The sequence below is a fragment of the Corvus kubaryi genome, unplaced genomic scaffold (assembly GCF_017639235.1).
Source record: "Corvus kubaryi isolate FWS band 111438036 unplaced genomic scaffold, C.kubaryi_AGA036_p1.0 135, whole genome shotgun sequence".
Classification (NCBI taxonomy): Eukaryota; Metazoa; Chordata; class Aves; order Passeriformes; family Corvidae; genus Corvus; species Corvus kubaryi.
In genome coordinates this window covers 6,004,579-6,031,084 of record NW_024580669.1, presented here as the reverse complement: position 1 = coordinate 6,031,084, position 26,506 = coordinate 6,004,579, and the positions used below count along the sequence as shown (strand labels likewise).

General features: G+C 42.0%; 1 protein-coding gene across 6 annotated transcripts in view; it reads left to right on the top strand.

The window, feature by feature from the left end:
* Window positions 1-26,506, top strand: part of GRM3 (glutamate metabotropic receptor 3) — a 102,226-nt gene that overhangs the window by 37,444 nt on the left and 38,276 nt on the right. Inside the window, exons 2-3 of one of the 6 annotated variants that reach the window (XM_042053513.1) lie at window positions 769-867; window positions 20,079-20,682. The exons of 1 other annotated variant lie outside the window; for it this stretch is intronic. In XM_042053513.1, the coding sequence (XP_041909447.1) occupies window positions 20,215-20,682 (468 nt within the window). In that variant the 5' untranslated portion in view covers window positions 769-867; window positions 20,079-20,214. Of the gene's footprint in view, window positions 1-768; window positions 878-20,078; window positions 20,683-26,506 lie in introns of all 6 variants that reach the window. 4 more of the 6 variants (XM_042053523.1, XM_042053496.1, XM_042053534.1 and 1 more) reach the window with 4 other exon arrangements.

The window sequence follows — 26,506 nt, the reverse complement described above, 5'->3', positions numbered from 1 at the left end:
GGAGAAATGTCCCTACAGTCACACTTGACAGAGAACTATGAATTCTATTGAGATTTCATGATCAGCAGATGATAAGTTAATCATGATGAGAGAAAAGAGTCAATTAGGACAGCTCTAGGAGCATGAAATAGATGTAAATATCCCATTATACCCATTAAGCAATATTCCTTCAATACGGCACAGCAAGAGACACAGGGAAAAGACCAAGGAAAGACAAGCCTGGCCAAGCTGGTTGTCACCTATGCCAAGTGCAATCTTATAAGTGTTTGCTGCCAGCAAACACAAACCACTCAGAAGTGAGAAGTTCCTGATTCAAGAAGTAAAAAACAAATGGGTGTTTTAAATTCACCTGCAAACTTCCCTGACTTTACTTGTCTCTAAAGGAACCTGTGTATTCTAAAAAGAAAGTGCTCTTTAAGAGAGATTTTTAGCCTTTTTGATAGGATGTTCAGCAGAAACTCTGGGAGCATTAAAGGAGTCTTAAAAGCAGATTGTCTGCCTCATTCAGCTGTGTCAAGAAGCTGATCCAAACACATCCAGGAATTTTAAAAGGTGCTGGAGCTGGCCCATCGGTTTCTAGTACTAATAGGAACCGAGCTGTTAGTGTTTTTGCATGACATCCTGTAAGGAAAATCACTGGCATTTGGCTTACTCAGGAGATTTCACCATCTGTTATTGTAGGCACCCAATAATGACACAAAACACAAATAAGCTAAAAACCCTAACACTCCGTCAAATTTAGTGAGGTCTTAAAATATTCCTGCACAGGTAGAGAATTTTGCTGGAGGAGAATCAACAGAGCAACGGGCTCAATTACATCCAAGTTTCCTGTGTAAGACCTGTCAAGCAACTCCTATCATCACGTCTGTAAGTGAGTGTGAGTAATGGGTTTTATTTAAATTCATGTGGTGTTTGCTACCTACACCCAGACAGATAATGAACAGATAGCAGAACAATGATCATCCAGAGGCTATCACTTAATTCTTGTTTTATTCTGCAGCTTGCCTGCCTTCATCTGTCTTCCCTTCCGAAGAAGTAAGCACGTTCCTTCTGTCTCAGATGGAAATGCAATGGCCTATTATGCATTCATCACAAGTTTTCCATTTTCCATCCAAAATCATGACAGTGATACAAATATGAAAGCCCACAGAATTTGTTTCCAAAAGCATTCAGCTCCACGCATATATGTTTAGCTTTCTGCAATTGAATTTCTTACCCCCCAAAACACACAGTCAACTTCCTTCTAAGTAGCAAATATAACATTTAAGGAGTTTATTTGCCTTACCAAAAACAATAGGTATTAAGCATGGTGGTAAGGGCAGAGCATCCTACAAAATACTGAAATAACCTGTTGGCTCGCTGCAGTTCTATTGATTTAAGAAATGCAAAGGGAATATGCTGAACAAGATGAGTGGGGAAATTAAGTAGCATCACGTGAATGTGGTAGTAAAGCATCCTACATACTCTCATCACTGTCAGCTTCCTGCAGGACAAAAATATGTGTTCAGCCCTGAAAACTATGTCCTTCCAATTCAAGTACTGGTACGCATTCATTGCCCTGGCTATCTGAATTCTTTTGGGTTTAAGGAGGCTCTCAAAGCCTTACAAGTGTGAATGCTGCTGTGCAAGTAAAATTAATGACTCCTTTTCTGCTTCCCATATTTTAAAGCTTTAAATGAGTCTTATTGCTGGGGAAAAGATGAGAAGGAGCAGAGGGGCTGTCAGGATGGAATTGTAAGTCTTTTGGCATTTAAAATCTTAGACCTGATTGACCTCATGACAGTGCTTCAGACCGGTATTTATCTTGGTGTTGTAAAGCAACCCAGGCATGAGTCCCACCATGCAATCTGCTATAACTAACTGGGGTATGAAGCTCAAGTGAAATGCTCCAGTCAAGCAAGTAAACATTGAAAAACAAACAAAAACATTTGCATTTGAGGGAGCATTAAATGTATTTATCATCTGCCCTCTGAGTCTGTGTAAGTGCTGGAGTAAGGAGACAGTAATATGAATAGTTGTAACTGAGTTATTAAATAAAATGGAAATACATGAATAATTAATACTAATAATAACTAGTGCTTGCCCGACTAGTATATGCTGAGGTTTTAGCTGGTGCTTGTCAAGGCATGATACACTAAGGGTTGCTTGGGGAGAGGGCTTCCTTGTTGCCCAGATCCCCCAGCACACCGTGGGCTGCAGCATGAGCTCTGGGCTGCTATTTTCAGTGCAGTGAGGAGTTCCCAGCACCACCCTGCTCATGGCTGTAGGATGAAGCCTGGCTTCAGAAATCAGAGTCAGCCTGCCAAGCACTCTGCCTACAGCGTCTGTCTACACCTGGGCCCTGGCCCAGGGGAATTCAGACTCAATAGGCGTTATTGACACCCTCATATTTCAGCTGGCTTCCCTGCTCTTCCACACAACCATTAGAAAGGCTCTCCAGAAAGCACTTTGGAGCAGCAGCCAAACCCAGATTCTCTGAAAATCCCAAGGGATTTTCCTAAGGAACTTTCATGTGCCCAGAAAGGAGAGTGAGCCCCAGAAACACTGCTATCTTAGGATTTTTTCTCTATGTGCTAGCAGCAGAGAGATGACCCCACATGCCCTATTGAATGGTCCTTCTACCAGTTCTTTTAGAGGGAGCAGGTGATATAATTCTCCAGAGAGTATCTCCTGTTTTACCATCATGCCCCTAGCTCCTGCTTTACCTATCGATATACTCTCTCACAACCCAAAAATACCTTTCCTTGCAAGATATGTCACAACACTGAAGTTAGGTCTGAGGCATGGTGCCAGCTGAATGAATCTATCTAAAGCCTGGAGATCATGGGATTCATCCAATGGGGCCAAATTTCTACTGCCATCAGAGGCACACCTAATTTACCTCCATGCAAAGGAGAACAGAGTGTACTCACTGACCCGACTGCCCTTCACTGCAGGAGCATGTAACGCAAGCATTAATCCTTAGGACACAGCTGCAAGGTCACAAAGTAATATTATCTCTATTTTCTATAGGTACAAAGAGGTGAGCCAAAGACAGATGAGACGAGAAACAGATTTCAGTGTGCTTGTTTACTTTCTAGACAATTGGAAGGGAATTTTGTGTATTATATTGTGAGCCCAAAGCCACCTCCAAAAAACAAAAAACTCACGTGCTTTAATGAATTGAGTGTGGGAAATATGTGATGTACATTAGTTTTTCTGAGATTTGGGGTAGTCAGTATTTAAATTAGATGATTGTCATACAGTCAAAAAGTGCTGAAGGACACCTTCATAGAAAATGCCAGGGTTTGCTCGTTCTCATCAACAACACAATGAGTATTCAGGGCACTTTAAGTAGTTCTGACCTATTATCATAGAGCTCTTTTCTCTTGGTTCTGCTGCTGGCTATGCATTTCCTCATTGAAATTAATTATCTTTATGGACAAATAGCTTTGTAAAGGACTAGCGCTGTGGCCATAGTTGTCTAGTTTAAGTGAGGCAGCACTGGTAAAGAGAATTGGGAATTCAATGGATGTTTTTGAGGGGAAACAAATTAGCTTTGGATGATGAAGACCTGAAAAAGTGTTTTGGTAACCTAAATGGTGTTTACTTTTTGCAGCTGTATCAGTCTTTTAACAGGAGCCATTTTTTTCTTGCATATGGACTAGGCTGTACTGAAGGTAATACCCCATTGCCTACAGCTTCATGTTTTCTTCATTGTTCTTAGACATTCATCATCTCTGAGAGTTTTATGCTGACACTGGGAAAGAAGCAGTCTTTGCTTCTTCTGCCATTGATTCAGGCCATACTTTGTTTTCTCCACAGCTTCTCATTGCTAAAATACGGGGATGGCATTATGCCCTGTAACAAAGGGATTTGTAACTGTGGGGAAATAAAAAAATTTTTTACCCATTCAGCTGCTGAAAAGGAGAGAGCTGTTCATAACTCCACAAAAAAAATATTTCTGAGCATAAGGGCTAGGTGTTCAAAACAGAGAAGTAACCTAGAGAAAATTAGTTGTTTTGTGGGTTTACTTCCCTGTTGCCTTGCTGATCCATCTGGGACACTCTTGGTCCCTGAATGAAGATCATGCCATTACTTTAGACTCACAGTATGCACTGAAGCACAGCTAATGCTCTCCTGTAATTGCTTCCTGAATGCTGAAAACAGCAACAAAGCCCACATGCATGTATGCACATATATGCTCACTGCTATGCTTAGGCTGATGGAAATTTTATAAACTGCTAACTCTGTCTGGAACTGTATTGCTTCCAACCAAACAAGAGCACATTGATTTGGGAAGCAGATCTAGGAGTCAAAAATGGGTTCTGTGAAACAGCAGGCTTAACAGCTGAAACCATCAAAGCTCTGAGCCTCCATGCTGGCCAGATGATGAGTTTTTAATTTCTTCCCTGTGGTCCTGAGAAGCAATAGATAAAATAGGAAAAAATTCATAAGTCAGTACTGTTGGCCTTTAAATGTAAATGGAGAAAATCTGCAACTTCTATCAGAAAAGATAGATCAATTGATATATTTCTGTGGACCTCCAATAGTCGTGTATCTCTCACACGCAGGTATCTATCAAAACTCTCAGAATTTCTTAGTACACCTACTCAAATTCCATATACTTTGTATTAGATGCATCAAATCAGAGAGGAAAGGAGGGAGGAATTTAATTTTACACTTGAAAAATTATGGATCTTTCATTTCTATGCCTCTCCACATTACACTCATATTTAATTTAAGTTCTTAAGTGGTTCTAAATAAGCTTCTAAGATTCAGTTTAAGCACAAAATATTCATTCAGGATGAATAAATAATTCTGAATAGCTGGAACAAGAGAACAAAAAGGGTTTTAACATTAACAATGGGACAGATCCATCAACAAGATAACTATGATTGACACAAATGGAGCCTCTTTCACTGGTACTTGATTTGGCCATTGCATTAGGCAGTGTTTTATTCCCTGTGATTACAGTCCTAGCTCAAAACAGTCTGTTCATACAAGAGAACACGTAGTTCAAGTTTATAATACCCCTGACTCACTATACCAGTGGACCAGACAAAAGTGTCATGTTGGTAACTGACACAAATTCTTGAATTTATCTTGAAAATTGTAAGTTTTCTCTGACTGTGGTACCTCTTGTTAAATTTTTCAAATATTTCCCATCATATGATTGTCTCAAGCCCTAGGTGAATGGAAATGTAGGGTGTTTTCTGCTTGAGGCTCAGTGTACAAATAACTAGGGAGAAAGAAGCTGCTGGCACGAAGAGGGGGAAGGCTTGGAAGAGGAACACAAGGAGGTCGTAACTGGGAACAAGGAGTGGGATACACCTGAGAGCTGGTGAAGGGCTGAGCTGAGCAGTAATCAATGAAAGGAACAGTCCGCAGACTGAAGAAATGGAACTTTCAGCATTTAAAATGCTATTGTAACAAACAAACTTCCTGCATGCCAACACCCTGACTGCAGTGCCAAGTTAACTCACCAAGTTCATGCTGGACTAACTGGGGCATGCTATGAAGATAATAAGAGCATTTATCTGTCATGAATGCAAGCTTATGGATTGATAGATCATTTGATCTGTATGAATGTATTATGGATTTGCCGTTAGCTTTTATCTTTAGCCATGCTGACAGAATCAAAAAACATATTTATTACACTTGGTGGGTTTTAATCGACTTTGCATTTTCCTGTGAGTAGAGTTGGAACACAGATAATCTGCAAAATACACTGACAATCTTCCAGTTTATTCTGGTTTATTCATATTTTTTCCAAAAAAACAGCCAAAGAGCATATCACAGATGTATCCTCCTGTAAAAGCGTTACATAAGATTTGAAGGAGAATAAACTAGCATTAGCCACAGAAGAGAGAAAGATGCAGTGCAAAAAAAGCTTATCCTCTGGGCTTGATGAAGGAAACAGCTCAAAGCTAGCAAATCAATGATCCCAGAATGAAACTGAAACACTGCCCACAGAGAGGATGGATTTGCAAAATGTGAGTTCTCCCTGTTTCATATGGTATTGCTCCTACTCACAGAGGAGGGCTTTTAATGCTAAGGCACAAGGTTTGATACTACCAGGGCATGATAACATCTAAATAATGTGACAGAGGGACCAGTCCTCTGCTATACTGAACATCTGAGAGAATGAAGGGGAGTCCATCTTGTCTAGATTTCTTTGTTGTTGATGTCTCATGTGAACTGAGTGATGATATGTGGATTCCATCAATACTGTCAATAGAATGTAGGGTGTGAATCAGCCTAAAATAGAAAGGACCTCGGGGTTCTGGTGCACAACAAGCTGTCCATGAGCTAACAATGTGCCCCAGGAGTCAAGAAGGCCAATGATATCCTGGGATGCATTAGGAAAACCATTGCCAGCACATCCAGGGAGGTGATCCTGCCCTTCTACTCACCCCTAGTGAGGCCACATATACATACTGTGTCCATTCTGGGCTCCTCTGTACAAGTGAGACATGGAGAGGGTCCAGCAGAGGCTACAAAGATGATGGACTGAAGCATCTCTCTTACAAGGACAGCCTGAGGGAGTTGAGCCTGTTCAGCCTTGCAGTAGGACAAGAGGCAGCAGGCAGAAACTGATGCACAAGAAGTTCCACCTGAATGTGAGGAAGAACTGTCCTGTGCAGTGACCATGCACTGGAACAGGTTTCCCAGAGAGGGTGTGGAGTCTCCCTCACTGGAGATAGTCAAGAAGCATCTGGATGCAATCCTGTGCCATGTGCTCTGGGATAACCCTGCTTGAGCAGGGAGCTTGGACCAGATGATCCACTGTGGTCCCTTCTAGCCTGACTGCTTCTGTGATTCTGTGAAATGAGTTGCATGCCAACAACTTTTGGCCATGTTGGCCTCACTGACTAAATGAGAGTCTGAAGAGTCCACTCCAAGCAGAAAATTCCTTTGTCCAGTTCTACAGTCCCTGGTCACTGTCCATGGAGAAAAACAGATACAGTAGTGTGCAATTTATTTCATCCTATTGTAATGTCTAAAGTATATTAGATGAATCACGTTCTGTAACTGACAAGTTCTGGGAATAAAGCTGTGCTATTGGCTTACATAACAACAGGGGAGGTGTAAAAGTTAGAGCCTGGTACACTGCAAGGATAGAGGAGTTCTTGTAGCATGCTCTGATCTTTTGAAGGCTGTTTTTCTAAGGAAATAGGGCTTATGCAATTACATTAACTGCCAATTCCAATAAAGACTGAATGCTAGCCAGTGTCAACAAAATCGTACAAAATACAGACTTTGAAGACATTAATTTCTTACAGGTTTCCTTTTGAGGAAAGGAAGGTGGCTGAATAAAGGAATGAAGAATGAGATTAAAATCCCTTGATAAAGAAAGGCGGAAAAGTGAGCTCAGCCACATAGTAAACACCAAAAAACCCCCCTGCAGGAAACCACAGGCAAAGAGACTTTCCATAGATAGGCTGTATCACTATTGTAACCTATCTTACATCAGCTGGAAACTGCCAGATAATGTATCTGCCTTGGAAAAAATAAAATGCCCTGGTCTTATACTATGTCAGAAAGAAAACACTCAAACTGGAACACGAATGTCACCTGGGGATAACCTGTGTTTGACTGACATCAGTGAAAGCTTGGCTCTGAATTCAGCAAACCCTGATGTCAGGCCTTGCAGACTTGTTTTAGACAGGAAAGCTACAGGTAGGGCACAGTCAAAGCAGTCAGTGGCTTATCTAAACCAGTGAGAATTCCTCTGGTCAGGAGTACTGGCAATCTTTGACACTTTTTTATTGCAAATGAAGATGTCACTTCTACAACCCACTAGGATGTACTAAAATCATGCAGCCTGTGATAAGAGTAGGCTGTTACTCAAGTGTTGTCTTCATTTTATATTGGAGAGATGCCACAGGATTTCCCATTTTAAATATTGTCACCTGCTTTCACAGGCCTCTCCTGTTTTCCATGTATATTTTTTCATTCCTCTGTGGAATAGGAAGAGGCAGAAGATGTTGGCCATGCTGATTTTGCTTTCCTGAGAGAAAGGCAGCTGGGCCTGAGCCATGAAGGGAGGGTATTTCACTGCTTGATGCCAAACTTAATGTGATAGTCCTAAAAAGCACATAAGGTCATTCAATTTAAAACTCAGGGAACTGAAGTTCTTTCTCTCTGCAAGTTGTCATGTAGCTTAAAGGTCTAGGATGTTGTCAAACCTATCTGCCCTAGAAACTGAATTTCAAAATTTCCCCTCAAATTCCTTCACATTTCCATGCTTGTTATCCTTGTGTAATTCCCCTCTTCCCAGGCACTTTCAGTGAGATCCCCAGAACTTGTCCCCAGGCTCAGCAACGCCCTGAGCTGCTGCTCAGCTACTGCTGGAGCAGAACCACATCCAAGGCTGCTGTTTGTTTCCTGAATTTTCTCCTTGCTCGAAGATACCTCTGCAGTTCATCACGTGTGATGTAGGGCCCTTTGCCTCCCAGAGCCATGGCACTGGCGCGTGGAGTAACACCACAGCCCCGGGAAAAAGAGACAATCTCCAGAGACAGTTCTTCTCCATCATCTTCCTCTCCATGAAACAAGCCGTGGAACTGGAAGAATATGCCCTTGAGGGGAGTGCAGTCTGGTTCACAATCTGGCATGTACAATTCCTAACCTACTTTTTTTTATGCACCTGGTCTTGTGGTTTCTCAGCTCTCATTTTTCAGTCACTGCTTGACAGGAGAATTTGAGGCAATTATCACAAAATGGCTTTCATTGCATGCCCACTGCCATGTGGATGGCTCTGCCTTCCTGTGGTCAGTAGAAATGCTGGCAGACATGAAGTTTCTCCCTGATCAAAGCCAGAAAGTACAAGCAAAGCAATGAAATCCTCACCTCTGGTTCAGTTTCGTTAACAAATACAACTAGTGACTCTTGGCCAGTTCTTGAATTCTTTAATGGGATTGTTATTCATTCATGCTGGCCTTGGTGAAATTTGGGATACAAGTATTAATCTTAGATTGCAATGAGAACTGTAATAACAAGAGAGCTTGTTATTAGAAGGCACACAGGCCACACAGAAAGAATATCCAGTCCTGATTGTCCCAAAATAAATCAGATCTAACTCCTCCTGGAGTGAGGCAGGAGTACATCCTTACTGTGGACTGTACCTTCCAAGAAATAATAAGCCTCTATGCAAACATCCATGCAAAGCATTTTTAACTCTTCCTTGACCAAAACCCTTTGTCTGGCTCTAGTGAGGAATGAAAGGAGCACAGTTAAGACCTAGGCTCATCCTGCCTAGCTTTGGGTCCCAAAGAAGGAACCTCACTTTAGATGTCTAAAATTAGACATGAACTTTCTCTGAATAGTGTTTGCCAATTTGTGCTTTTTCCAAAGCAAAGGATCATCGTCACAGAATAACCATAGAATGATTTGTGTTGGAAGAGGCCTTAAAGACCATTTAGTTCCAACCCCCCTAGCAAGCCCCATCCAACCTGGCCTTGAACACTTCTAGCAATGGGGAGTCCACAACTGCTGTGGGCAACCTGCTCCAGTGTCTCTTCACCCTCATGGCGAAGAATTTCTTCTCTAGATCTTTTGTAAATCTACTCCCTCTCATGCCCTTCAAAAAATCCCTCTCCTTGTAGACCTTTCATCTTGGCTTATATAAAATGTGGCCATAAGTAAGAACACAGGACAAAGTTTGCACAGGTTTTAGAAAGACATGGATTCACTAGGAATCGTTGAGGTTATTCATGCTTGTCTTTCCTCTACTTTGTCACTATGCCTGAGATTTGGCACCAAAAAGCAGCTCCTTGCAAGGAGAAGTGTCACAGACATGCACTATGCTTTATCCTACAACTCAGCTGGGCCTTCATCTGCCGCCAGATATGCTGATGCAGAACACTAGCACTGTTCCAGATACTCTAAATAGGGCCTGTGTCTTTCTTTCCCTTCATTAGCAAGGAATTCCCTGCTCACACTACCAGGCCATGAATTATTCTGGCAGAGGTTTTGAGGACCAGGCTGGTTGGACTGCAAATTCAGTTCTGTGGCCGATCAGATGGCTGAAAAGCCATTTACTGTCAGCACAGAAAAGAATAAAGACAAAGCCAGTGTTAGAGAAAGCTGTTTCCTGCACCATGCTGGGCAGAAGGTGACAGACTACAAGTGGCAAGGTCCCCAGGGTGTCCTGAAGCAATCGGTGAATAGAGCCACAGTGGACCATGAAACCATGCATGGCTTTACCCAGTGTCGCATCTCTTCTTTCATGATTTGTGCTAAATGCCTCTCTAAATTTTGAGTTAAGCTGTTGTTGCCATAGCAATGGCCATTTAGAGTGAGAGAATGCAGTGAATGTGTCGGGGGTGTGAGGTTCTGGCTCTTCTCATAAAAATATATGTCTGCCTGTACATACACTGCTGTGGAGCTGCATGAAAGGAGCCAAGCAAGCAGTTTACATCAGGTGTGAGGGAGGGACAGGTGGTATGGGAAGAAGAGAAGCTTGGTGCAGGTTGGAGTTGTTTGTTCCAGGATGCCTCTGCAAAGAGCTGAGTACTAAACTGAGATGAGCCTGAGTGGTAACTGACATACATTTCATTTCTTAGCAGTAGAAGTCACTCCCTTGGTCAAGACAAGGCATGTCTGTTGCTGCCTTCATGAGATAAATCTTTGCAGAAACAAGAAAAATTTGCTTTCTCTGGTTTATTTTCATTGAAAATAACCCTTGCCGCTAGCTCTTTAACAGGAAATGCTTTTCAGCAATCTACTCCCACTGTTTATACAAGTTTATTTTCCAGGGCACAGGCTGAAAAAAAGTCAATAAATAATGCAGGCATTATATTACCTAATTTTAGATGCACTTCTAAGATTTTTCAACACTCCTAGCACTAGCATTTTTAGTGGTCACAGCAGGAGAGATTCAGAACTTGTAAGGTTTATTCCTCACTTCATGCCACCTCTCTGTGGGGTGAGGAAACTGCTTAAATAGTTACAGCTAGGGCAAGATCCTGCCCACCTCCCTGAGCCTATTTCCCTGAGGATTTTGGCAGAGGTCCATCTTCCTCTGACTAAATTTGGCTTATGTGTGGAGTTAAGCATCACCTTGATCAAGTTCAGGCAGTGTCTGAAGTGTTTTGGGAATTCTCAGCCTGAGAGTGAGATTTAGATACCTGATGAAGAAGAGCAGTCCATTTGTGTCACTGGCTGGGTTTCAAATTCTTTCAAAGTCCCACATTTGACTGATTGTGAGAAGCCTTTTTAAAGTCCATAAATTCATAGCAGGGCATCCAAGTTTCATAATGTAGCCATAAACTTTTGTGACATACCTTGTCCCTCCATGAGCCCAGACAGGGTCATGAATCAGAATTAACATTCCAGGTTCCTGTAAGAATACATGATTTAAGCTTTGAAAACAATCCGGGGCCCAAAAGAAAGACATAAATGTGAGTGGTTTTGAAGTATAGCTCTGTATTTGCCTGTTTCTCAGTAAATAGAAGCCACCAGCTCCTGCTCCCTATTGGTGACATTACTTGCATCTTAGGACATGCCTAGTGCATGGCAGGTCTGACAGACCGAGAATATTGTTCCCACTTCAGGGGTACTTGCTGGTGGAGGTAAGTCAGTCTTGTGCCTTTCTTTGCTGACTGGAAAAGAAAAAGGCAAAGGCAATCTATCAGTCAGAAAACTCCATAGGCTTCAGTAGTTTACTGATTTACAACAGCTGCAAATAAAGTTCTGTAAAATTTTTAGTACAATCCAGTTCCCATAAATAGCTGAGGGCAGCTTTTGTTTCCAACAAACTTCTCAGACTTTTGTGATTAAAACTATAAAGGCAGTAAGCAGAATTCACAATCAATTATGTTTTATTAATGTTTTTTTAATACACGCCACAGCCCAGTAATCATGAAGCTGTTCAACAGTGTTGTTCTAAAATCAGCTAATAGGAGGATGTAATTTGTGGCCGTCTCTGCTCACTTACAAAACACTTGCTCCGTTAATTGTGATTTCACACTCGGCTGAATGCTGCAGCCTGGAGGTAACATTCATGTGATGGAAGAGTTACCCGTCTGGGCTCTGGGGGGGAGGGCGTAGACGGAGGTGGAGGAGGGAAGGATCGTTTCAACAGAGGCTACTGATGTTAAATCTTTAATCTTTTTATGTTCAAAAAAACAAAAAAGAAAAAAAGAAAAACAACTAAACATCAAAAAGCTACAGTCCACTGCTAAACAGTTCTTTCTTTAAAAACCTGAACATTCATTCCATGTTTTGATTCCTTTCTAATGCTTTGTGTTGTTACCAGGAGCACGACAAAACAAGGGACCAGTAGGTGAAACCCTGTCTGTGTAATCAGGCACCTACCTTGACCTCAGATTGTGAATGCTAGGTGAACCAGTCTCCCCAAAGCAAGCACCTACATGTTCATTGGAAATAATTTCATGCCTTTGGGGGGGTCCCAGTGTCTTTTTTAGACCAGAATAGGCAGGAGATACTCCTGGAGGAGGTCAAAAGTGCCTAAAATGTTGCGATATGTTACTGAGCAAGTTAGGCATATGGAATCTCATCACTGAACCGGCAGTGGTGATGAGACAAGAGTTCAGCCTTCCACAGCCACAGGCAAGGCAGCAGCTCCTGCTCTGAGGTGCTTGCAGTGAATATGTCAGAGGCAGAAATATTGCCTCGATCAGCAAATGGGAAGAGCCATCTTAACTTGGAAAATTTCCAGCTGAGTGTTTGGTACTGCTGTGGCAAACTGGGAGATACAGCTCAGACCAGACAGGGATGGGAGCACCAGTCTGGTAAGGTTTTTATTTGACTTATCACTAAATCACGGTGGGGAGAAGCAGCCACAGAGGGGACTTTGCCCACTGCTGGTCATCAGCTTTGCTATTTCAGTTTCTCCTATCCTAACCAGTAATGTGGACAGCACCAAGCCAGGTTTGAATGCTGCTGTTGGGGTCTAAGCCAGGATTGCATGCAGAAGTCACCCCATATACAGACAGAGACAAGAAAGGGTGCACACTCTGCTGCTCTGTGAGTCTGGTGTGACTCTGAGGCTGGCTGTGCTGCCAGCCAGACTGAGCCTCAACACAAACAATAATGACAAAGGACTCTCTGCCCTCCACATATGCAAAGGCTCAGCCATATTTTCTGTATTGCCACAGTGTGAGGGAAACATCTTGGCAGAATGGCAAGATTGAAATCTGGCAGCTCACTCTGGAGTGAGCCCAGAATGCCCAGGCAGAGCACCTCGGCTGGAACACAGATTCACGGGGAGATCCAGCCTCAAGAAAAACCCTGCAGGCATTGCAGAGAGCTGAGAAGTGATTAGGAGCACAAAGCAGCAATGATCTCTGTGTGGGCAGAAAAAAATAGATGCTTAAGAATCAATTAAGAGGGAGAGGTTAAATACGTGTCTAAAGACTAAATGCACAGATACTCCTTAGGGGGCTGTGCTTTGGATGGTGTTAACTTCACTTAGTTAAGCCTCACTTGCATTAAGCACAAGTTTTAAAGCTTCTCTTAGCTAAATATTTCATCCCAGGACATGACACTGAAAACATCATGGTTTACTTTGAGCAAGACTACCCCACACTTATGCCATCACCTCTCTCACCCAACATTTGACACTGCTGACCTTAGCCTGGTGCTGGTGTTCCCACACCACCTAAGCAGGAATAATTGCTGTGACATCCACAGGTCACAGAAGCCAGCTGTTCCTTTGTCCCCGAAGGCTTTATACTCCCATTTTTCCTTTTCCATGTCTTTATGGGACCACACGTGAAGGCTGAGACTAAAGTCAACTACCATACAATCAATAAGCACACAGCACTTGCCTGTTCATTGCAGTCACTGCTGGTGGGCTTTCAGCTGTCACCAATGCCTGGAAGAAATAAGCAGATGGACAAAAAGCAGTAAGATTCAGCTCAATCCAAAGAAGACAGAAGGAAAGATGGTGGGACTTTCAAAGGTCTTACCCTGCATTACATCAAGATCATTACACCACAAACTGTCCAGATGGCACAAAGCCTCGGGCTCACAGCTGGACTTCTCAGTGCACTTGGACATACTTACTGTCAGAGCAGGGAGAAACCCTAACGAGTTGGGAGCCTGCCTGGCCTCACCCAGAGCTCTGCCTCTGGTGGTCTGCTCACTGTAACTCCCTCTCCTGAGACCGAGCTCACTTTGGAAGGACTGAGCCGGTGCCAAATGCTCTCATGTGTTTTAACAAGTAACAAAGACCCATATTTCCACACCATATTAAGGTCCGGTGATCTTCAGGAGCTCCTTGTTCCCCACCAGGCTAAATTAATACATCTAGTTCTAATCTAAAATTTAGTTATCTAATATCTGGAAACTTAAAGAGTAATACGCAAGAGACATCTGTTTTCCTGCCTGATTAATATTTTAATTTTTTTTTCTGAAACAGGATATCATAGATCTCTGAGGAGAGGGCTGGGCATCTGCTGTATGTTGACATTGTAGAAAACATAAAGCATCAGATGTTGATGCTCACACAGTACAAACAGTAACACAGTGTTCTGAATTTCTCTTCTTGTTCTAAAGTAACAGAATATAAGTTTTTATTTTAGGACTGGTGATTTACTTCTACACTGACATATAATCTCTTGCTTTATATGTCTTTATACTGAAATTTCTCATAAATTTTTAGGGTTTTTCAAGCTCTTTTACAGTATAGTAGGCATGGCATGAACTTGTATGGTTTGTAGCCTCATGCTGCTGGTAATTGCATTAATTAATGTTTTTCCTGTATGTGTTTTCAAAATTAAATGAAATTCACAAAATCACTTACTTGGAAAGCCATTTTTGTCATTTTTCATAAGGAAAGAAAAAAAATCTGAGATACAACAGCAAACAATTGAAATTTAAAGCACTTTGATTGATTTTCAGCAAAATTATATGTCAGCAACTGATTAACATTTCATGAAGGAACTTCTCCATTTCCATAGTAGAAATTTATTTGTTTTCTCCACCTCACCACATTTTCTGCGACTTTTCCCGGGCTTGTTTGTTTCTTTGTTTTCTTTTATGTCCTGATTTAAGCTACCCGATTTCAGCCAGCCAAAATCAGGATGTGAGCAATTTGTGTGCTTGGCACAGGTCTGTCACTGCAAGGTTTGGGTTACTTTACAAATATTTCTCTTCCAGAGGTGACGACGTCTCTAATTATAATTGGCAAGGAGACTCAAGCTTGTCTATCACTTTCTTTCTGATTAAATAACACATGCTATATTTCAGTGTAGTTCTCATCAGGCATTAAGGTCAAGTTCTGCTAGGGCACATATAAATGTGATGAATGTGTTGGATGATCTATGCTACTGTGCAAGTTCTCCATGATCTCTGAGAGAAAGAAATCTTTGCATTCAGCTTCTTGTGTCAGTCTTGAAAGATGCACCAGAATTTTGAGATGAAATTGGAATTGTTTTAGAAATTCGCTTCCCTAAGATGAAATCTGGAGGGCACAGCAAGGGCTTGGGGAAAGATACTTCTCTGATGGGTGACCTTTGAGAAAAATCTATTGATGAAACTATTAGCTTCAGTATTTGTAAAATGCCACAAGAGCACAGGTGTGGTGGGAACCTCCTCTGTGACCTTACACTGAGCATGGTTCTCCTCCAAAGAAAGTTTACAAAGGACAGCAGGTGATACCGAGCTGACATATGGCTCCAGGCACCACAGTAACACATTATAGTTCTGAATAATGCAGTATAAATCCTCAACTGCCAAGGGGGAGCCACCCACAACAAAGCTATACATAATCTTCCCCGGCACCCATGTCAGCTCTTCTTTGTCAGGAAGCTGCATAAAGAGATGAGCCCTGCAAAACACTGTGAAGGGGAACAAATGTGGGAAATTTAGGATATAGTACATGGTAGGGAAGAGAGGAAACCTCTCCAGAGTTTTAGCCCAGTCATGTAGATTGTCCCATTCATTAGTTAATGGTGTTGAAAAATAGCTAGGCAGTCTGAAGTGCCTCAGTGTCATTAAGGCTTCCCATTCCATCCTTATAACTGGAAAACTAGAAAATGCATGGCTGCTGGGTGCTGGATTGCCAAGCATTGGTACTGGTATGATGGAGGGCATGAACAAAATTGTCATTGATGTATGAGCAATGAGGTTCAATTTATAAGTCATTTGGCTAAATGAAAGATTCAACTGCAATTCTCTTTGGAGTTTGACACCTATAGAAAAACAGACTGAAAATGCTTAGTCTGATAAGAATTCATCTCTAAACCAACAGCACGAGTAGACCTACTCCGTGAGCTGCAGAGAGAAGGCCTGCAGAGGACCAGAGCTGCCATGTGAATATAGCCCTGAAAGACAGATTTAGTTTTGGAGATGATATCAGTGGGATAATGAACACAGAAACCCCAGACATTCTTTCTCATTTTAGTTGCTTTCATAGAAGCAAGGATGTGTCCATCCTTACTAAATAAGCAAACTTACACCAAGAAACAGTAAATTTGTGCAATCAACTTTTCACAGACAGATAAATAATCCACCAAAACTGATGATTCAGACCTATGGGCAAGTAGATTTTCAATGAGAGCAGCACGGCTGCTATTGTACACAAGTGAGTTACTTTCACTAAGGGAAGTGCTGACAGTATCCCCCAAGGGCAGGTGTAGCTTCCCCCTGTGGACTTTTGGTGGTGGAAAGACAAGGGGCTCTGGAGTGCCAACTGAAGATTTTTCACAAGCTGTGTGTTTCTGGCTAAAGTTCAGATAGAGCAAAGCTGGCAGAAACCCTCTGATGCAGACATGGAAACTTTTCTCCTTCAGCCTGTTTATTTTTCATGTTGATATTTACATTGCTTCTACACCCAGACTCTACTTCTATTTCCACCAGGGATCCAAGGGCTATAGGGCAGGAATGTACATATTTTAAGTACTAACAGTACTAAGTACTAACACCTAGAACAACACAACCGTGCCTGTAGCTGATGTTAAAACTTTAAATATAAACAAAATATAAAAGAACTTCTGCTTGATCAGCACAGACTTCTTTTTGAAATACCCCAGAAACATGCTTTTAGTAGAAGATGGTACTGCAAAAGCCAATTGGAGTGGTCAATATAGTGAAATCACTTCAGGAAGGATATGATCAGTGGTATCTTCACCATGTTTGAGAGGAAGAATATGGGCTGTATCAGCCTGGAATAGGTATGAAATGTTTGTATATATAGTCCTGAGTTACGCAAGCTGCAGAGAAAGCATGTGGGGGGTGCACACCAGAGACAACAGGAGAGGAACTGAGCTGCAAGCCCATCTCTGTGATCTGCTTTAAAATAGTCTTCACCATACCAAGATGTCTGTTCAGTGTCACCATAGTGACACTGCTCACTGACCACCCAAATCTGTCTCACAGCTTCCCTCAGGAGTCCCACTGCTGAGAAACCCTGGAGGCATCCATCCCTCACAGCCTGGAAGGGAAACCTCCCCTGACAAATCACCCTATGCATTAATGGCTTCACTCCCACCCTCTGCTCAGCATCCCTGGTCCTCAGCAGGACGTTGCAATGCCACTACACAGGCAGCAATGCACAGTCTGATGAAGGAGAAAAGCCCTGTTTGATACCTTAAGCTCTGTTTTTGTTTACTGTCTTCCATTTATGAAGAGAGCATTTGAACACATAAAATAGGATGTTTTTCCTGGGGAGCAGGACTCTGCATCCATGGTGTCTCCCTGCAGTCTCAAAGCCCCTGTGACAAGCTCAAGACTTCACAGGCATTGCCCTGGGGAGGGTAAAACAATTGGCATGAGTGGGTGGCCCCCACCCATGGACACCCCTTACCAAGCAGTGTCCCCAGATAGAGCAGGATTGTGGGGATGAGTCATCTGTGTTCTCCAACCCAAATGGGGTTCCCAGCACCTCCTCCTTTCATATCCCTAGACACCTTCAACAACTTGACCAGTGTTGTCAACACAAAGTGGCAAGGAAGAAACAGCGTAATGGTCATGCCTGTTCCCAACCCTCACTTCCTCTGATCGCCCCGTGACTTCTGCAGGGACTGATCCCTTGCTGTGCCATCACTGATTCCGGTTTCCCTCAGCAGTACCACTTAACAAGCTTAAGTGACAGAACATAGAAATCCTTTGCATTCTTCGCTGGGGAAATCAGTTGTCCATGTGCAGTGTTGAAATAATTTTCAGTACCTTTCTGTCCTTTCTTGCTGATGTATCAGAGACACACAGATTCCTGAGACACGGAGGAGATGCAAGGTGAAAGGCAATGCCATTTACAGAAACCAGCACCTATGAAAGAGTCAGGGAGATGAGAACATCCTCCCTGCTGTTGAGGGAAATCCACTGTAGCTCTAGGTATGTCCCAGGACAGTTTTAAAAAACCTTATAGAGAGCCACATTTTAAAGCCTTTTCTTTGGGTAACTCAGTTGTTCTTGGTCGTGTTGAAGGGCTGTTGAAAGCAGATTGTTTTAATATGACCTTATAAAAGACTCATGTAAAAGCCAGAAGGTTTATGATTAAGGTATCAGAGGAGCACTGGAAAAGATCAAAGTTTGATTCTTGGTTGTGCTGATGACCTTAGCTAAATCACTCAGGAACAAGCTTGGAAGAACTTGTTTAGGAAGTTTTTTAGAATCAGTGCCTCAGTTGGAACCAGGGGGTTCAGGGCACAGTTGACCTTTCCAATGTTTGATAGTGATTGTGAGTGCCGAGCAAATCAAAATCTGAATTTAGAATCTTCTGAGAATTTTATTTCATCTTTCTGTACCTCTTTTTCGTCCACATGTAAGACAGGGAAAACTAATATTTTGCCAATGTTGTAAGGACAAATGTTTGCTGAGATACAGTGGCAACAGGAGCAACAGTGGTAAATAAAATGGATGTTGCATTAAAAAATATCCCAAGTCCTGCTTTTGTCCAAACGGTGGATTAGTGATGAAAACAATGGAAGTCAACACAACTGAATTATTAACCACACAGCCATTTATGTGACAAATGTCACCTTTTTGTCTAATAATGATTTCTAATGGGATAGTACCACTATTTTATATGCCCTGTATACATGTGAATAATGTTTGGTAAACTAGAGTACTAAGTCTGATACAGAAAGTACTGCTGAATACATTCAGCATCATTACTTCACTTAACATTACCAGAAAATATATTTTCTGGACCTGTTTAATAAACCACAGGTGATAAACAAACTAGCTTACTTAGAGATCATTTAGGGATGAGGAAGCCTTTTTTCTATTGACATTTCTGAATGGAAAGTTCTGCTGAGACAGTCTGCAGCTCAGACTATTAGGATAGCAGAGAGAGACCTTTAACAGTGAATCTGACCCATTAATGATTTATGAGAGAACAATGTTGGAATAAATATGAATAAAAAGCTATAATTTCATACAATTTGGTACAGCAACATTGAAATTGTACTAGGATAAACAACTGCCTTGCAATAAGCATGTTCATTCATTATTCAGTGTTAAATCTTAATTGTTGCTTATTTCAATTTCTTTGTGCTAAGTGTTTCTAAATTATAAATAACCCTGCAACTCTAGTAGTATATACTCTGTTAAGGAAAAGGTAAGTACAGAAATAAATTATTAAAGTGTTCTGTTTAACTATTGCCACATAGTTTATTTCAGGATTGGGAGATCAAGGCAGCCACTTTGATAAATTTGAAGATACATTGACAAGGAGTCTATGGACATTTATGTTTCATAAACAGATTTTGTGTATGTGTATTTATTTACAGAATTGTTACAAGGTGATCTTCACTTGGAGGTTTGATTTCTCTCCTTTTCAGGTCATTTGCAAACTGTCCTGACCTTAGTGAGAGTAAAATCATCTTAAGTACACACATCACTGCTGTGTTCTCCCTTTGATCCGAGCACCAAACTGTGATTAACATTAAAGAAAGTCCAGCTGCAAGCATCTTCATGCCCTGAGCAAGCATGAAACACGAGACTCCTTCTTGTCATGTCTCTTATTTTCCTCTTTCATGTCTCCCTTACTTATTTATCTACTTACCTTAATTTTCTTGGAAAAAAGTCTTGTTTTTCTTAAGGAGGGATGGTTGTGTGATTAAGGCATCTCACATCTTTTTGTCTCCTTTTGCCTTTTCTAATTCTTCCCATCTCTTCTTTAGAGGTCCAGTGGAAAGACTTGTTGGCTTGCTCTTCACTGGCTTGTGGGACAGCACTTCGTATCTGGCAATGGATCAGAAGGACTGAAGAGTGCTTTTGCTCCCACCAGTGTTTCTTAGAGCTGCTAAAACAGGACCAATGAAGATGTTCACCAGACTCCAAGTGCTTGCGCTAGCTTTATTTTCCAAAGGAATTTTCCTTTCCCTAAGTGACCACAGCTTTGTCAGGAAGGAAATTAAGATAGAAGGAGACCTGGTCTTAGGAGGCTTATTCCCAATCAAGGAAAAAGGCACTGGGATAGAAGAATGTGGGAGAATCAATGAAGACCGAGGCATCCAGCGCTTGGAGGCCATGCTGTTTGCTATTGATGAAATCAACAAAGACAACTACTTGCTGCCAGGAATTAAGCTTGGAGTTCACATCTTGGACACGTGTTCCAGGGATACATATGCCTTAGAACAGTCTTTGGAGTTTGTCAGGGCATCTTTGACTAAAGTGGATGAAACAGAGTACATGTGCCCTGACGGCTCGTATGCCATCCAAGAGAATTTGCCACTGCTCATTGCAGGAGTCATAGGCGGTTCCTACAGCAGCGTCTCCATACAGGTAAGTCACAGCAGCCCCCCCAGGTGAGAGTCGTTCATCTGCAATTCCAGTGAGAGAACCACTGCTTATGTAAGTTTTCCAATAAAGCAAGTCTTAGCTTGGTCACTGTACCCTAGGGGTCAATCTGGCGTATGATTTTTACTGAATTCACATTAGTTTGAGTCACTCTTTAAAACACTTGTAGTTCAAACCTCTGGCAGCTGTCCACTTCCTCTAGTTATGGTGTATGCTGAGGGCCTCTGAGGTTTCCAAAAATCTTAGTATTTATTTTGAACTTTGCATTTTATGACACTTCTACAACTCTGAGCGCAGATCTCTGCTTTCACATCAATCATAACTGATACCACCAATGTGTCTGAATATGTGTTCCTGCCATGCTGCGTGTGCATAACATTTTTCATTTTAACACCAGACATTTAAAATAAAAAAAATAAATCCTTATCTTACTTCCAGTCACTAGTGGGATTCCCCAAGGCTCAGTATTGGGGTCTGACCTGTTTAATATCAATGACCTGGATCAGGCGATCAAGTGTAGCCTCAGTCAGTTTGCAGATGACACTAAGTTAGGCGAGAGTGCTGATCTGCTGGAGAGTAGGAAGACTCTGCACAGGAATCTGGACAGCCTGAATCAATGGACTGGGGTCAATGGTATGAGGTTCAATAAGGCCAAGTACAGGTCCTGCACTTGGGTCACGACAACCCCCTGCAGTGCAACAGGCTGGAGGAAGAGTGGCTGGAACATGTCCCAGGGGAAGTGGACCTGGAGGTGCTGGTTGACAGTGGCTGAACATGAGCCAGGTGCCCAGATGGTCAAGAAACCAATGGAATCCTGGCTTATATCAGCAATAGTGTGGTCAGCAGGACCAGGGCAGTGACCTCTGTACTGGGCACTGGTGAGGCCACACCTCAAATCCTGTGCCCAGTTCTGGGCCCCTCACTGCAACATTGAGGTGCTGGAGCATGTCCAGAGAAGGGCAATGGAGATGGTGAAGAGTCTACAGAGAAAGTCCTATGAAGGACTCCTCCTGAAGGAGCTGGGGGTGTTTAGCCTGGAGAAGAGGAGGCCATATAGCTACAAATACCTGAAAGGAGGTTGTAGCCAGATGAGGGGAAGCCTCTTCTCCCCAGCAACCAGTGAAAGGCTGAGAGAAAATGGCTTTAAGCTGTGCTAAGTGAGGTTCAGGTTGGACATCAAGAGGAATTTCTTCACAGAAAGGGTTGTTAAGCATTGGAATGGACTCCCCAGGAAGGGAGGTGGTGGAGTCATCATCCCTGGACATATTAAAGAAATGACTGGATGTGGCACTCAGTGCTGTGGTCTGGCTGACATGGCTGGGATTGGTCAAAGGTTGGACTCGGTGATCTTGAAGATATTTTCCAACCTAAATGATTCTGTGATTCTGTGATCCAGTTATTTTGGGTCAAATAAAACAAGCCAGTCCACATGACTCATAATCACAAGTGAGTGGTGTCTTAAGCCCAGACTGACATAGACTAAGACCCTGCATCTCTTATTTCTTCATGGTCAGCTGCAGGTTTCCAAAGGCATCAAGTCTTGACAGTGCAGGAAGTTTTTTCAGAGACTCAATGTAGGATGCTTTTTCAGACTGAGCAGAGGCCTTAATCACTGCACCAGTGTCAACAGCAATAAGAGTTATTTTGTATTGCAGACTATGCTAGCAGTGACAGAAAGTCCACAGAACCTCATTTGCCTGTTTCATAAATAGGCCAAGAGTTCATCCAGTGTTCTTTTCAATCAGAATTACACTGGGGAACTGGTTGCTTCTCTTGTGAAGGCATTAAATCTCATCAGTTGGGAGCATGGTCAGATCCCATAGGACATGCATGAGCACAGAAGAATTTAAAGAAATTACATTTTATCTCTTTTTCTCTTCCAGTGTATAACTCATCTGTGTATTCATAGTAGGGAATATAAGGGCAAATCCTTACCCACACCACAGGAGAATAGTTTCTGCAGAGCAGAACCTCAGCCATTTCTTTAGTAGGAGTGGTTTTGTCCACTGTGGACCAGCTAGCAGAGCAGGAATGTATCCTTCATCAGTTATGTGGGTCTGATCACTTGGAGAACAAAAAGCAAGTAAGTTTCAGGCTGAAAAAGAGACATCTGAAGGGGAAAAATAATAGCTACAGAACCTTGGGCAGCACAAACTGTTAAGGAAATCATTATTCATTGTCTCTTCCAATCAGACAAAAGAGTACATCAAATGAAACCAGCAAATGGTAGGTTGTTGTAGATGCTAAAAGCTAAATGAGTCCCAGAAGTGACTAGAAACAAAAAGAAGCAATTCTGTAAAGTACCTCCTCTGGTTCAGCAGTTCTCAGAGCTACAACTGTCTGAAGGCTGGCAAAATATTTTGAAGCATCATATGACTGCCCTATCCCACTGGTGGAGGGCTGACAGTCTTTTTGCTGTACCTTTGGTTTGTGGTCAGTGTGTTTCTTAGTCCACCCTAAATTCAGGTGTGTCCAAAGGACATGAAGATATGAGGTAGCCTGAAAGACATATCTATAAAAGTGGTTAGAGCAGAGGAAGTGGTACAGGTATTTCACTCCCTCCCAGAAATCCAGAGGGATTCCGGTCACACTTCTAGAGCAGTCTGTGGCCTCTTGCACAGCATCTGTCAGCCTGTCCCTTTGAAGCCAGTCTCTGGTGATCATTGACCTAAGGCTAAATCCGTGTCTGAGGCAGTAGATTGGATGCAGCACACATCGAATATACGTAAGAGAGGGTATACAAATGTTTCATATTGCAAAATCTTGGGTTTGGAGCAGCTGTCCAACGGAAATTGGAAGTCCTGATTAGAGACTTTCTCATCCAGTACATGTAAAAAATGGCAATATAGCTGTATGCAAATCCATATGTCATCCAGTTTGCAAAACCTATGGAGGATGATGAACCAATACTTTTAGTTAATATTATTCTATGATCTTCCCTAGAGTTGTCAATAGTTTTTCAAACATAAGATCTTTCTTAACACAGTTCTTCGGAAAAATAGTTTCACAAATCATTTGACTTGTCATCTAGCATTTTCCAGCTAGAAAAAAGTATTCAGTTGTTTATTTTCTCTTGACATAGATTGTGTTGGCCTTCCTTCAGTCTCTCTTTTCTAGCTTTCCTCTAGATTTCACACCACCTGTAAAAGATGTAATGAAGTCCTAGAAAAGACATAATTAAGCCATTCACTCCTGTTGCCCATCCTGTTAAGATAGCCAGTCACAAGTTCTGTTTCAAAAGAAAATCCCTGTCAAGAATAATAGACATTGCAGACTAAAGCCTGGAATTGTAAGGACTTTGAAGCATTAAAGACAAGCATTTTGGTGCCATGCGAGAAGAGACTACCCAATTTCAGAGTCAGTCACCTGTACAGAGTAGCTCCAGTAACAACTGGAACCATACCAGTGCTGAAAGTCAAAATATTTCACCAGGCATATGTGTGCAAGGCTCAGCACCCCAGTTCCCTGTGTTTTCAAGCAGCATTCAGGGTGCTGCATGCTTCCAGATGTAGCCCTGGCAAGCATTTTTCCTTTTCTGAGAGCTGTAAACACCATAAAGTCCACAGTGCAGTTTCTTAGCCTTAAAATAAAACATGCTGAGTTATTCAGACAAAAATTATTTCTGCCTTTTTTTTTTCCTCTCCTGTGAATTTGTCTTTATATTTCAATATTTTTTCTTCCTCTCCCTTCACCCTCCCTCTCCTGCTTTTTTTGTCTGGACAGCTGTCTGCCAAATCACTTCATGATGCTCCTGCTGTCAGATTTGTATTTCTTTCATTACCCTTCCACTAAGGAAAAAAAGATTTTGCTGGTAAATCAGCAATGAACACCTTCCCCACTGAGTCAGTATATGTGATAGGCACTTTCTGCAGAGACTAAAAACAACAAGAGAATGCAGAATGCTTAATTGTTTTCTGGTCAGACTAGGCTATTATCCTTAATGATGATCTGGATAATTAGTTTTTAGATGTTGTGTTTAAATTAGCAGTGAGCCCAATCTGCACAGCATTTGATCTTTCAAAACTCAAGCCAGGATTCTTAGTCAATGGAAAAGCTCATGTTTAAAAAGAAAAAACAAACCTGTTTTCATGAAATAATATTCTGACTTGAGTCTAGCATGAGGAGGTGAAGAATTCAAAATTTGGAGGGTCTTCTTTTGGGGTCATGGCTTTTCGTCTGAGCCAGGTTATCCACTCTTTCTTAGTTCACAACAGAAATTTCAAACGCCTTTTCCTTGGAGAGATCGACACATTTAAAATTATAAGATAAAAAGGCAACATTCATTTGCAGAGGAGCGCCTGAATAGCCAATCCCAATTCTATGTTTAACATACTTAGGTCAGCTCTTGTCAGGAATTTGCATGTGGAAGCAGGAATACAATTACTCAAGTGCTGGATTTGTTCTTTCCTATTTCTGAAAACTGGATTCATCTTCTGAAAATGAAGACTAGGGTCCATTCCCTGCAGTCAGCTCTTAGAAAAATGAAGACATTCCTTTAGGTGGGCTGGGTTTTTAATTTCTATGTGTACTATATTCCTATGGATGTAAAGATTTTTAATGCTGTCAACCCACAAGACCTCCAGATCACTACCATGACAGTTATTTGCAAGTTAGAGCCTCATCCAGAAAAAATGGCAGAACAGAAACCAGTGCCCTGCTGTCTTCTCTTCAGTTCCTTGCTGTCTCTCAAGCAAACTGTAACAAAACCACTGGAGAAGGTTTAATGGTGCATTACTGCTATCACAAAAGCTAAAGCCACTCCTAAGTGAGTGACCATCTGGCATGAAATTCAGAATATGTACTCATTTACTGGCAGTCTTTTCCTGGCTGTCATTTCTCCTTAGCCACAAAAGTCTGCCAAGGGCTTGTGGAGCCTGAAAGCTAATCACCTCCATTTCCTTCCTCCAAGGATAAACCATCTTTCAACCGGAGTCTTAACAACAGTTTCTGACTTCTATCACCACTGAAAATAGTGTAAAATCCTTAAATGAACCAAATGCAAAAAAGAAACAAAATATAACATACGGGGCTCTGCCCCACTATGCATGGACCCCACAGGGATGTGGGCAGGAGAAATGTGCAGGGGGTTGCAGAGGTTTGCCAGGCCACACATACCATTTGTGCTGTGCAATGACAGCCTCTGGTGATTTTGTGCTTGTAAAAGTAAACCAGATCCTTATTAAAAAATCTATTCTGTGAGATGGACCACCTACCACCAGCGTTTAAGCTACACGTGCACTTGCCAGCTTCCATGTGTCTCCTTTAAGCTCTCTCCCTCTTTTATCTCTGTTCTTCCCCTCTCTCCACTACCTCTCAGCCAGATCCTTGCTGTTTGTTCCTCTCTTTATTTCTATTCCACTTTCAGAAACTGAACAGCCACTAGGCTGAGATTTTCAAACTGTCCAAAGAACATTGGATATTTCTTTCCTAGAGATTTCAAAGGAATGTGGGTACCTCCCTCTGGCTTCTCTGAAAATCCCACAGTAACTGATTCCTTTGCAGTCTTTTTGATTTGGGTTTGGGATATTTTTGGGGTTTTTTCAGTGTGTTGCATTTTCTCCTTTTGTTAAGGGGAAATTATGACTTTAGAGGGATGGATAAGTAACCACTAAGATCACAGGTGAGAAGGTGGGAGCTCTACCATACAATGAGAGAATCATAGAATCATTAAGGTTGGAAAAGACCTCTGAGATCGTCGAGTGGGACCTTTAACCCAGCACTACCAAGTCCACCACTTAACCATCTCCCCAAGTGCCACATCTACATGTTTTTTGAACACTTCCAGAGCTGATGAATCCATCACCTCCCT